Source organism: Ascaphus truei, chromosome 4 (genome assembly GCF_040206685.1).
Source record: "Ascaphus truei isolate aAscTru1 chromosome 4, aAscTru1.hap1, whole genome shotgun sequence".
Taxonomy (NCBI): Eukaryota; Metazoa; Chordata; class Amphibia; order Anura; family Ascaphidae; genus Ascaphus; species Ascaphus truei.
This window is the reverse complement of record NC_134486.1, coordinates 263,767,868-263,782,257: the sequence shown is the minus strand read 5'-3', so window position 1 is coordinate 263,782,257 and position 14,390 is coordinate 263,767,868. Positions and strand designations below refer to the sequence as shown.

The following is a 14,390-nucleotide window of genomic DNA, read 5'->3' as shown; positions in this document are numbered from 1 at the left end:
GTCGGGGTCTGACTTCCAGATCGGCCGGCTAGGCCCTCTTTCTCCATGTGGCCTGAGACAACACCTGTTGTTGACCCTGTCATTCTATTTCTGCCAGGGGCACTGATCCCACCAGGGATTTTCCCAGTTCCCCAACGGACCACACCGACCTTGTACTTGATTAAGTGACATTTCTGCTTTCACTTTTTAAAACACCGACAAACCTCTAAAATGTGACTGAAGACTGATTGCTGCCTAATTCCTGCCATATGTGGCAGCTTTGGGCTGTTTTGTGCTGCGGCTACATATAGTTTTTACTATTCTCTTTCCATGACTATCTAATGTTTCTCATGTACTGTATGTCAGCAGGATTCAAGAGACTACATGTAAATGAAAAAAAACTAAAACCTAAGTAAATTGTTCCAATTCTTGACATTTTTAATCTGTAACATAGTGTTCGCATGCTCAAAGGAGCAATCCAAGCAATATCCTACATGTGTGTTTTTTTAAAATAAATCAGTTCTGTGGTATTAGATAACACGTACTATCTTTATTTTAATTTTTAAAATTCATCTCTTTATGCCATGTGTAATGAGTTAATATTATACTGAGCATGTTTTGATCTCTATAGCAGGCTTTAGCACAGGGCTGTCAAACTCGCAGCCCCACGGGCCCGCATGTGTCCCACAAGGTGTTGGGTTGCAGCCCGCGAGCCACAGGGGGGGGAGCTGGTACAGGAGTTCCGCTGGAAGTTGTTGCCGGGCCGTCTCCTCCCCCGCTGGTGTCGCGCACGTCTGCTCCTCCGCATGCTCCTCCGGTGAAGGCCTCAATTATACCAGAAACTGCAGAGCGATCCGGTGACATCACGGTAGCGACGTAACGGTGGTACATGTGCACATCCAGAAGCGATTTGTAGCACTACTGCAGGGAGACATGGCCAGATCATTTCTAAGTTGTAAGTTATAAATTATTTTGAACGAAACCATCCCAGCCCGGCTCCCTAGGGAGGTTACATCGGTGTAGTTATGTATTGAACATTAGTGATGGGTATTGTATTATATAGAGCAAAACAAAAATGATAGACAGCACTCAATAAGTTAGTACAATGACTATGTGCAGGGTGCCCCCCTGATTACCCTCCCCCACTCCCTTCCCGTGTTTTTCCCCTTACCACCTTTATTTAGGGTCCATCACTATTTACCCGCTTGTGCGACATCGCTCCACGTTTATTTGTATTATCTTGTGCTTGCATTAAATAATTTTCATTTTGGCACATACCTTGTTTTGATCCTTTCTCCTTAGTCAGTGAGTGCTGGAACTATAGTTGTTGTTTGTGTTATATGTTGTGTCACTTTGTATGTTGCGCTGGGCCTTTCTGTTTTTATTAGTGATGGGTGAATCTGCCAAAATCCGGTTTCCTGGATTGTCTCGCATTTTCCCCCCCAGAATCCGTTTCGCGTTTTTAATCCGCGCGGGTTTATAAAAAAAATCCACCATTGGATACAATCTGTTGACGAATTTCTTAAGAATCGGCCAATGGAATGCTGAATCCGCGAAGTGTATTGGCAATAACCATTTTTAAAAATCCGCAAAGCGCGACTCGCTTTTTCTGAGATTGATCCGCTGAAATCCACGGACCAAAGGAACCGAGCGCAAATCTGCCCCCAAAATTGGGCCACCTCTATTGAATATTCACATATATTTACCTTGTCTCAGGGTGCTGGCTGGGGTCGGCTGAGTGATGGAAAAGATGGGCGACAGGAGTTTTTATAGTAAATCGTCAATCTTTATTCATGTTCCCAGGCTTGGGAACACTACATTCACATTTACAAGAAAATTGACATGGTTGTACGTTGTTTCATCCATACTGTTATCACTCTCTACATAGTTCTTCCCTGGGTGCCTTCTATTAACACTCCTGGGAGGAGCATACACTTGTTACTGATACGAATACATGTATTTGGACTCCCCCTTGGCTCGTTGGCTTAGCATTATCCATGGGATCCTGCTATTTCTGGCCCCTTCTCAGAGATCCTGTTATGTAGATGTTACATGAATAATTACTGTGCTGCATATTTATTCCAAATGTAACTATCATGCTGATATAAAAACAGCATTGTTCAGCTGTTTCTGCTTCTCATTTCACTCGGCTCTGTTTTTTAAAATCAATATTGCAAATTTCGGTTATGAAGTAATATTTTGTTTGAGGTGTGTTTACCATCTGTTCAGCATTTGTCTGTGGTTGTTATGGAAATGAAATATTAATGAGCATTGTGGGAGGAGGGAATTCTATGTACACTGAAGTGGCCCTCAGGCTTCAGCTGGGATTTTCAGCCGAAAACGGCTTGAAGGGCTACTTCAGAGCATATTGAATTTAGCCCATATGGGGCATATCCTGTATCTGCTGAAATGGCCGGTCGGCCAATAAATGACCCGATCGGCCACTTCGGCTGAGCTAGAACAAGCCCCTTCGTGTAAATACTTAAAAAATTTAACTACCCTCCACCAGTCCACCAAGAATGTTACTCATCCAGGTCACAGTGCTGGAACGACCACAGGTACAGAGGCGTGACTAACCTGTCAATTTCCGCTCGCAAGGCATTGTAGGTGCGAAAGCAGTGTGATGATTGACCGCTATACCACCAATGTTATCTTTCTACATGCTTCCTAAGTACGCGGTTCTTTCATGCATGGGTGGCAAGAATGTAGCAAGAAACTTTTCTCCACTCGCCAACTTGTCACACCTCATTTTTTTTACTTATGCCAGACAAGTGGATTTTTTGAGCACTCTCTGCAAGGGAGCGCAAACCTTTTTCTCTGCGACCCCCTGCCGGCAGTTCCCCTCTCTCCGCGCCACCCCCCCCCCTCTCTTACCTCGGCTCCGGCGTCTGTGTCATGATGTGATGTCATTTGATGCCGCGTTGCCATGGCGACGCATCTAAGAAGCCGCCGGAGTCAAGGTAAGTGAGTTTTACAGAGGCCTTCGTCGCTTCCCCGGCACTTAATTTAAGTGCCTTCAGGAAGCGCGCGGGGCCTCTGTAAACCCCGCGCCCCCGTAGCAGGGGGCGCCCCCCAGTGTGCGCACCGCTGCTCTACTGCCATGTAGTAGCACTTTGTGTCAAGTGTTGTATATAGTGTTTTATTTGCATGCTAACCAATGTGACTATTCATTAAAAGGAGGGTCCCACTATAGTTGTATTCACTAACTGTAAGAAAAAACTTGTTTTGTCTACCTTCATTTACATTATTGAAGTTAATAGCTTTATAAAAAGTCAATTGGCCACAATTACAAATGCGGCAACATATCCTATGACATTACCTAACCTCTGTTCAGTATAATGTTCTGGAAAATCATTGTAAAATTACAAGCTGGTCTTTTATTAAATGACTGATTCACTTTTTCCATGCACTTACATACACACTGTCCTGGATTAGCAGTGTAAACAACATTGATATAATTAATATACCGTGCATTGCTCTGTGTATATATATACCGTGCATTGCTCTGTGTATATGATGGAAATCAGGAGATTTGTTAAAGGAGCCTTGTGGTTAAAGTGTGGTTCTTCCCTCCTATCCATTCCGTGGTTCTAATGCCTTCAAATACACTGTGATTTATACAACTGCTAACTCTTCAGTACACAGAAATGCCGACTGGATGAAAGTTTTATCACATTCCATAAACAGTCTACTGTATTTTTCTCATATATAGGCATACCCCGCATTAACATACGCAATGGGACCGGAGCATATATGTAAAGCGAAAATGTACCTAAAGTGAAGCACTACCTTCCCACTTATCGATGCATGCACTGTACTGCAATCGTCATATGCGTGCATAACTGATGTAAATAACGCATTTGTAACAGGCTCTATAGTCTCCCCTCTTGCGCACAGCTTCGGTACAGGTAGGGAGCTGGTATTGCTGTTCAGGATGGGCTGACAGGCGCATGCGTGAGCTGCCGTTTGCCTATTGGGCGAAATGTCCTTACTTGTGAGTGTACTTAAAGTGAGTGTCCTTAAACTGGGGTATGTCTGTAACAAGTTAAATGGACATGTTAGAGATGTGTTTTAAATGATAAATTAAAGAATGTAAAGCGGTATTGGTCATTAGTTTTCTGCAATCGCCAGCTGCAAATTGTTGTCAAGGAAAGATTTTCATATTTTTTTTTTAATGCCACTTTGGGACTTGGCAGGACATTCAGATGCATTTCAGATGATTCTGACCTCTTTTATTAGAGTGGGACTTTTCAGCACAGTTCTAAATGTCACCGTTCAGCTTTTCTTGAAGCAAGTCTTTGTTTTGTGCAGATTGACAGATTGGCGGAGGAACTTCAGGACCAATTTCAACCACTACTGGCTTGGTTTGAGGATGACTGTGTGGACCGCCCACATCGACAAGGAAATGGAAAGACTGGTGGCTATGCTTGCACATGAAATGTGGTCACTATACAGGGTCCTCAACAGAGATGACCGGACCAACAACCACACAGAGGCTGCTTATCGAACAATCCAAGATGAATCAGGAATACTCATCCAACAATATGGAAAGTCATAGATGGCCTCAGAAAAGTACAAGTCACCATCCACCGCTAAAGATGAAAAATGTTGTGATTCAGATGAACTAATTTTCACGATTGTTAGTAACTAATAATATGGATATTATCACACACCTTCTCAGTCTAGCACACATTGACATTATGGCGTAATAATATGTGTTATTACAATGTATTGTGCTTGTGTTATCCTGTACTTAATTGTGTTTTAATGTATTGTACTTGTGTGTTATGTATTAACTTCAATTTGTTAGCAACATGTATGAATTTATAGGTATAGTTTATTAATAAAATGACAAATGTTTAAAATGTCTTAAGTCAAATATATTCCCTCTCTCGTCCCCCTCCTTGTCTCTCCTGCCCCCCCTTGTCTCCTGCCCCCCCCCCCCCCCCGGTCTCTCGTTCTTCCCCCCCTTGTCTCTCCTGTCCTTCCCCCTGCTCCCCGGTGTCTCTCCAACCCACTCCCAAACCCCATATGATTAATTATTAATTCACATTTTGGTTTGAAATGGTGGCGGTGGTGGGATTCTGAAGTGAGTAAGTGAGGGAAATATGAACATGGTGACGTGGCGCGCAAGAAATTATGACGCCGCACAGGAAATGTGAAAATGGTGTCGGTGATGCGGCCACACAGCGGGTGGGAAATTTGAAAATGTTGTCGGCGAGGTGGACAAGCGCGTTGGTGCATGTAAAAATGCCGATGGCAAAGTGTTGCACAGCAGAACAACTACAATCATATACCGCCACTCTGTGCCGACCTTCAGCACTGGCTCCACCCCCTCCCTGGATTGGTTATTTCCTGACGCCCTCCTTGTTCTGGATTGACTCATCAGAGCAATGGTCTCTGTTGATTTGGTCAGTACCCAGTTTTCCATGTTTCCAAATGGCATCCGGGAACGTATACAAGCCGACACTGATCAGTGCTCCACAGTTGTTTATGGTTGGTTTCGGTGTCTGCAGACCAACTGTATCGAGTACTGTGTAGACCTGCGTTGGTCTTCCCTCGTAAATGGGAACTGGAATGGACTATCTAGGCAGCATTCAGGGTAAGCTAGCTTCGGCAGCGCCCTACACCTACCGAGCTAGGAGTCCCCGGGTTCCCCATTTTGGTAAGGTATTTTGCAGAGTTTTTTACATGTGGTTCACTGTTGGCTCCAGCCTAATAAACTTATTTTGATTTAGCCTCTGATCTGTCTTGTGTTTGCGATCCCAAGTAGTCTGGTCAACCCCAATCGTGACATGAATGCATTTGCGAACATGAATGCAATACATTTTCAAATGAATTTGTGATTTATTGGCCATACAGGAAACCTGGTCTAGATCAGGGCCCAAGCAATAGTCTGAGAACACACACACACACACAGTCCCCCTCTCACTTGCACACACACACACCCTCTCTCTCACTTACACACACACACACACACTCTCTCTCTCACACACACACACACACACACACACACACACACACACACACACACACACATACCCATACCCACACCCTATCTCCCCCTCCCCCATACAGGCACACACACACTCTTTCCCACAGACACACACTCTCTCTCTCTATTTCTCTCTCTGAGGGTTATCAGAGCTCTCCCCCTCTTGCGGCCGCGGAACCCCTAAGGGGTGCTCGCGGAGCCCCGGTTGAAAATCACTGGTTTAAGGAGTCAGAATGGCTGCCAATGCGTGACAGGAAACCGCTACAATGTGTGACATTCCTGTCATCTATTAGTTAATCGGTAACTATCTCCCAGGGACAGCAGCAATTCTCTGGTTCACATTTACGAAAGCCGATTTCTGTTTTAACAACGCTTTTGAATAACCTTTGCGTACACATATTGTTCTTTACCTCTCAGGCCGGCTTTAGGAAAATGTCACCATAAAACAGTTTGCAAATCAATGTTGTAGATGCTTCTTTCTCATGGATTTGTTCGGTCACTAAAACAAACACTGTTTGGCTATGGTAGGGGAAGGTGAGAGTGAAGGCATTATTTAGTAGTGTATTCCTGTTACAAAACTGGTTCACTAATCAGCACTAGATTTTCTAAAGAATCCTATCTGATTACTGTGGTATTTTGCTATTGATTTCTAGCCCCCCCACCCCCACCCCCCAGGCATTACAGGCAGTGTTGTGAAAGGTTTCCTAGTGTTGTCCATTGCTGTTTTTTTCAGGTTTGTATTACATGTAAACACATGTAACCCTTCCAATGTCTCCAATTACCCAAATTGTAATGCAGATTAAAGACAGAACCTTTTTTTGTTTTTTTTAAAACATCTAAACCAGAGGCGCCAGTGGAGCCAATCTGTGGTAGCCCAGGCTATCAAAATGTATGCTGGGGTCACCAAAAGAAAGCAGCAATGTCATGGCTTCCTATTGGCCAAGGCAGCAAGGTTGACCCCAACAGCCATCTTGTGGTCACCAGACTAACGTGGATATCTTGGAAACCAGTTCAGGCAATTAATAAAATACCACACAGATTGCTGCTTTAAACAACAACTTTCTTGCCATAGCAATATTTTGTTTATCTGTGGATGTCATAAAAAGAGCTTATTGGTTTGTTGCACTTTGAATCTGGTTCACGTCTCGGTACAAAGGACATGATTTTGAGTACAGCGATAGTGTAGATACAGAAATGTCTCATGGGGGGTATTTATGAAGCTCTGATTCTGGGTATCGGTGCTCTATCTGCCTTAAAGCTGCAATCCCCTCCAAATATGCTTTTTTAGCTGACCTGAATCCAGGTAGTCCCCCGGAGCTGATCCATGGTCACCCGATGTCCGTTGACCTCTCTGTTCCCAAAATCTTTGTAGTTTTTTGTCTTTTGTTTCACATACAAAACTACAAATATGGCTGCCGGGACATCAGTAAGCGCTGCTATGTCAGTGATGCCGTTTCCTATTGGTTTAGCAATTAGCATCAAACATGACAAAGATGATATTTTCTGTCCAGGGAGGAAATATTCCTTTTTGTCCAGGAAGAAAGAATAATCTCTCTGGCACTGGGGGATCCCAGGACTTACGATCAGCTCCGGGGAACACACCGGCTTTGTGGTTAACTCCCGATCCCTATAAAAGAAATAACAAACAGCCAATGTAGAATGCTGCATTAACTGCCATTGACTTAAATAGTAGTTAATAACGCACGAGGCAGATACCCTGTTATCAGAGCTTTGTGATCACCTCAAATAGTAGACAAACTTAACCTGAGATTTTAATTCTAATGAAATGTGAAAGCAGCACATCGTTTGCAATTTATAGTCTCAGAGGACGACTTAAAAGTGCCTTAAGGAATATCTAACAATACTAAGGCTAACCAGCCTCTCAAATTAAGATACATTCTTGGTTATAGCACGTGATATCTTTACTACTTTAAACAACTCGATCATTAGTAGAAGATTTTGGGGGTTATTCCTTAAACTGTGATTAATTTACCCTTATTCCGCCCCATTGACTTCAATGGGGACTCTACCTTGCAAGATCGATGCGATCTCCGTTTATACAATAAGGGTCATTCACTGTTAACAATAACAACAAAAACACAGAGCTCCCACATTTTCAGTGAATGACCCCCTTCGTGAACACTACTTACAGGATTAGTGTAATTGTTTGAATTTGACTGAGTTTAATCTTTGCATTGTCGGCTATGGTTTGCACAGCGCATAGTGGTATGTATATATATAATTGCAGATTACTTCAAAGACTGCTAATCGTTTTTCTTTGACTTGGATTTAGCTACAGCTCTTGAAATTGAGGGACTACACAGATTATCATGTATTACATATGCACTTGCAGTATTTGCTACATTTTATGTTATCCTTGTTTTGCAATTTAATTCTAAGGTTTTATTTTACCTGGGGGGGGGGGGACACATTTCTGCTTTGAATAAGGTGGACCAGGTAGCATTTGAGGTTCTTGTGTATTTAATCACCACACTATTCTGCATTATAAATGCTCCAAAGCGCTGAAGTTTTTTGTGTTTTAAAAAAAGAAAAAAAAGAACATTTTCTGCACAGAGAAACCACTTCCAGTTGAACATAAGATGTGAGATATAGGAAGGGGAAACCCCTCTGTTTTTGCACACATGTTGTTTTATGACAAATATATATATATATTTATATTTTAGTTTGTGAAATGCTTACTTTGCTTTTCCTGTCTGCTGCAGACATTGCGGTGGTGGAGATGAGCGATGCTTTTCGGCAGCCTTCCCTGTTCTACCATCTGGGTGTGAGAGAAAGCTTTAGCATGGCCAACAACATAATCCTGTACTGTGATACAAACTCCGAATCCCTGCAGTCACTCAAGGTAGGTCACTAGGGTTGGGGGTTGAAATATATTGACTCAAAGGTAGTTGATGCATGCTTAATACATACTGTGTTTCACCCACCTACCCAAAACAAACAAACAAACCCATTGCCCACTCCAATCTCCAAAAGCTTTTTTTCTCCCTTATCATAGAGACCAGATTAAACACACTTTGGGAAGCGCCACCTAAATGTTCGCCACGTCCCTTTAAATTTCCCGCACAAGTTCAACTGAGTGCTTATAGCCCCCCCCCAAGTCGCTGCCCCCCGCATGTATTACCAGGCAACGTAACCATTGCTGTCTTAACAAATCAGGCAAAATCTGCACCCAGCACAAACCTTTCCTGGCCATCTACGTGTAACAGGCCTTGTCCGGGTGCAATCCAAGCTGACAGCCATATAGCCGATCTTGCGCCCCGGCAACCAGCCCAGAAGACGAGTGAATCCTGCTGATCCAGATCTGCCTACACCTAGGGACTAAAGGAGACAGCAATTCAACATAACGCCGCACCCAATGCCCCCTTTACATAGGGCAAACGTATAACTTATACCTATCCGAATGCCAGCAACTATATGTTTCACTACGTCGCTTATCAACTCCATCTTTACTGCCTCCATGCGGCACCGATGCGACATGTGAAATCATTAGATACTGCTTTTTGCACTGACTGTTTTGTCCCTAAATTTGCTATCAAACATTATACAACAACCATTAAAAATGATGGGGGAGTTCTTGCAATAAAGTGAAAGTCCAATATATGTAGGATTGTAACTTTAAATGCCTTTTGTCCTTACCTATCATTTGCCTGAAGTGGAACATGGCTTGTCAGTAACAAGCTGCTCTCTTGACATCAGGAGGTAATATTGATTTCTTATGAACGTTGGGCCTTTTCTCTTATCAGTTGACCATTTTGCTGCCTGCGCTGCACATGGAAATCACTATGGCTCATTTACTGCCATCAGTTTCGCTGACACCTTCTTAATAACCAGTTGATAGATTCAAGACTGTTCATCAAACCTTTTTCCAGGCTGTTGAACAAGTGTAATTGAATAGCTCAATGACTTTGCCAACTTCAAAGATGTCAATAGATCTCAGGACATTGTAGAGTGTTTGCCTGTAAATTCGGTATTTATTCAATAGTAATGTACTTATTACTAAATGAAAAGTAAAACATAATATGTTGTGAGTAGGCAATTATTTTTCTTTTTTTTTTTAAATTCAAAGACCGCTGTAATTTGTAGCAATGAAAAGTCTGACCCCTATCAACTATTGTGAGAAAGTGTCCAGACCTCCGCTGATTTTGTTGTTTGTTATATGATATCCTTTCTGCCTTCTTACTTTGCAAATCCATTAATAGATGTAGCCATGTATAAAAATGGTATACAGTTCTTTCTCATGCTGGCAGTAAACCTGGTAAGTATGCAGGATTGCCAGCATCAATCATGGAGGTTTGCCCTCACACCCTGGTGAGGTGACTTATGTATGCAAGGGGAGTGGTAACATACTCTGTGTCCACTATAAGTGACATAAGAGGTGTGGCTATTTCCTAAGTCTTTATAAGACACAGCACTGTCTAAAGTTAGAAGTACAAGAGTGGTTCAGTGTTAATCAGTATGGTTCAAGAGTTCTACAGAGTTCTGGAGGTCTGCAGCAGTTAAGGCTGTCAGATATAATTGAGACTGTTCAGGGACCTGACACAGATGGTGATCTCCCTGAGGGGAGAGGTGACCCAACTCCATTAGGAGGGAAGAACCTTCTGAGAGGACAGAGTGCAGTAAAGAATGAGCGGCTAGGACGACCGCTGTGAGGGGCAGTCTGCCTATGATGACAATAAAGATGCCCGAGTTCACCAAACCCTTGCTGTGTGTGAGTGAAGTTCTTGCACAGAAGGAGGCACCACAGAGGAGGTCCTCATTAGATCCATCTCCCTGCGGACGCAGAGATCCTGATAAGGTGGAGGCGCTGCATCGGATGTAGGTAGGACTCTAAGCACACTACCTCAGCGCCTGTCATGCTGATATCCCCACTACCATCATGCAGGAGACTCAGGAGTCCTGTAAGCCAGCAGGTGTACCACAACATACAGACATGTAATGGGGACCGGTTAGACCACAGGGGCCAATGTGAGATTGGGTGGGGCCGGAAACACCGTTACATAGATATGGCCTGTAACATGTATTTATAAATATTTATTTGATGATATCTTTGTTTTGTTTTTTTCCTTAGGAAATAATTTGCCAAAAGAATAATGTAAGTATTCCATAGATTCCGTTCTGTCCGTTCTGTATCCGTGACTGTTACTGTGTGTGTACCTTCCTTCTGACCTTTCCTCGGAAAATAATTTCTGATGTTCACTTTTGTGCGGCAATTATATAATTTCACTGGAAGTTTTGCAGTCATTCCCTTTCATGTGTCCAGTCCTATTAGCACATTCCATAAAGTGTTTTTAGTTGCTCATAATTTTGGGTGCTCAAAGATCCAATTTAAAGTGCACATACTGTAGATGCCTTGTAGAAAAGCAGGTCTCAACTTTACCCAACACTTTCAATTTGGATAAATAGGTTATAAACCAGACAGTGTAAAAACTTCTATTCGCCTAAAAGCAGAGTTTTGTCAAACATTTACAATTATTATACAGGCATACCCCACATTAACGTACGCAATGGGACTGGAGCATGTATGTAAAGTGAAAATGTAATTAAAGTGAAGCACGACCTTTTCCCCACTTATCGATGCATGTACTGCACTGCAATCGTCATATACGTGCATAACTGATGTAAATAACACGTGTGTAACAGGCTCTATAGTCTCCCCGCTTGCGCACAGCTTCGGTACAAGTAGGGAGCAGGTATTGCTGTTCAGGACGTGCTGACAGGCGCATGCGTGAGCTGCCGTTTGCCTATTGGGCGATATGTACTTACTCGCGAGTGTACTTAAAGTGAGTGTACTTAAAGCGGGGTATGCCTGTATACAGTATGTATGTTTTATTGTTGTTTTTTTTATGGTCGGTTTATTTTTAGTTTTATTAGTTACCATTCTGTGTTAGAATCTATGTAAAAGTTAATAAACGGTGTCATCAGGGTTGTTGAATTTGATCCAGTCTGGTACACACTAGACTAGCTCCATTAAAAATTTGAATTAAAATAGTGCTAACAAAGTGATCTTAAATGTCAGTTAAAATACTTTTCTGAGCGATTTGGGATCTGATTAGATTATATTTCCTAATATGAGGAGTTAAATAGGAGTTATATGACGTGCATGCATTAATGGCAGTATTCAAAGGTCGCGTCTCTTGCTGATATTGGACATTTATGAGACGATATCAAGCATGTACTGAAAATGTTAACGCAGATAATAGTTGAGGAATTAAACATCTTTGTTGGGCTGCAAGGCAAACATGTCCGAGTTTAATAAACCGACCCCAAAGAGAAAAATAATGTCAAGAGACACTGAAAGTCATTCCATTAGCACTTGTGTGAGGCTTCTTCTGCATAACTCCTATTTGTACAGGGAACCCAGCAAACAGTTCACCGACACAAGTTGGGCAAACATGGGTCAACGTGCCCTGATACACAGAAGGATAAATGTTCCCAATTACACCTTCAATATTCGGTGAAGGTTTTAGTCCCATTCATTTGAACAAAATGCTGCACAGAATAATAAATAAGTATAAGCAGTATATTAAATATATAGAATATATTCCATATATAGGATCTCTGGTGTCATTTTTGTTTCCGAAAAAAACATTTCCTAAGCTTAATACTTAGCCCTTACGTATCTCTTAATTCATCCTGCAAACTAACCTCGTTGACTGTATTGAATGCCTTTATATTTTTATATATACATGTTTTCTCTTCCTGTAGTTATGCATGTGTTATTGTTTAATGTTTTGCCCTTCCATCTCAAAAACATCTTGTAGGTAGCGTGCAGCAACTTCACATTTTAAATGGATTACAACCACATTGCATTGTAATCACATGTTCTCCCTTTTTTTTCCCAAGGAGTATATTTGGATATCTCGTGCTGAGCTTTCCACGCAACTAGTTTATGAACACTGTTGGATATCTTTGATCACTTGTAATTATTGTTGTTGGCATTGCCAACCTGAGTGTATGTCATCAGATTGTGATCCAGTCCTGGTTCTCCAAGAACCAGAATGCACTGGTGAAGAAAACATGGACTGGATCAAGATCTCATGATGACATGGAATCAGGATGGCATTAAGATTATTAGGACGTCAAGTCGCAACTTGCTATTTACCAATGGCTAGGTTAATTACTGTCACTTGCAGGCTAAGAGGACGACTTGCCATCTCCCCATAAGGCTGCAGTTCAAGCAATATCCTACATGTGTTTTTTTTTTAATAAATCTGTTCTGTACTATGAGAAAATACTTGTAGCATTTTTTTAAAACAATTTGTAAAGACATTTTCATATATTATAATGTAACAAGCATTTTTGTTTCTATAGAAACCATTTACAAAGTCACACCCCCTTCCTCTTCGGAGACAGGCTCTGGCTCTTGAATCCAGCCCTCTCTCTAGCAGTGCACCAATTGTATCTAGTAACTGCCTGGTCACATGATCTTCCACACAGAACTTTGCAACGTGGGTACTGTTCTGCAGCAATAACTGATTTAAATAACCCCAAGCAAAGTGATCGCTTACAGGAGAACGGATCGATCTGCAACTTAGCGAATCACTTGTCAGTGTGCAGATTGTATTGATGCACATATTGAATGGAACCATTATTTTTATTTTTTAAACAGCAGCTTGAACTGCAGCTTTAATATCTTATCGTAGTGCTTTAGTGGGTGAATAATATACCATAAAACAACAAAGTGGGAGAACAATTTAACATTATAAACTGACTGATTAAGAGAACTGGTGGAAGGTACAAATGTAAACTAACCTGACGTCAGTGGTAGACCGTTTAAAAAAAAGTTATTTCACGTCCTATATCATTAATATAATAAGGTTCCATATTCATTAGATTTGGGAGGCTGTCTGTCACTCATTTTTGACAGTCCACTTCCATTTGCTGCACCTCTGCCTCCTGGGCCTGGAAGAGAAAGGTTCACAGAACAGCCCCAGACATGGAACCTGTGGCTCCCACTGCTTCCTACCACATGGAACCCGTGGCTCCCACTGCTTCCTACCACATGGAACCCGTGGCTCCCACTGCTTCCTACCACATGGAACCCGTGGCTCCCACTGCTTCCTACCACATGGAACCCGTGGCTCCCACTGCTTCCTACCACATGGAACCCGTGGCTCCCACTGCTTCCTACCACATGGAACCCGTGGCTCCCACTGCTTCCTACCACATGGAACCCGTGGCTCCCACTGCTTCCTATCACATGGAACCTGTGGCTCCCACTGCTTCCTACCACATGGAACCCGTGGCTCCCACTGCTTCGTACAGCCCTTTTATGATGGGAAGGAGCTGGGAACACTGTAATATTATGATGCTAAATAAGAACCATCATGTGATTTAGTCTTCCAAAAGATCCATGCTAATATTTACTAAGGCAATATTGACCAATGGGCTACAC

General features: G+C 42.4%; 1 protein-coding gene across 2 annotated transcripts in view; it reads left to right on the top strand.

Annotated features, from left to right (window-relative positions):
• Nucleotides 1–14,390, top strand: part of MAP3K5 (mitogen-activated protein kinase kinase kinase 5) — a 192,502-nt gene that overhangs the window by 73,337 nt on the left and 104,775 nt on the right. Inside the window, exons 2-3 of one of the 2 annotated variants that reach the window (XM_075597435.1) lie at nt 8,698–8,837; nt 11,064–11,087. In XM_075597435.1, coding sequence (XP_075453550.1) covers nt 8,698–8,837; nt 11,064–11,087 — 164 coding nt within the window. Of the gene's footprint in view, nt 1–8,697; nt 8,838–11,063; nt 11,088–13,335; nt 13,444–14,390 lie in introns of those variants that run through there. The other variant, XM_075597436.1, reaches the window with a different exon arrangement.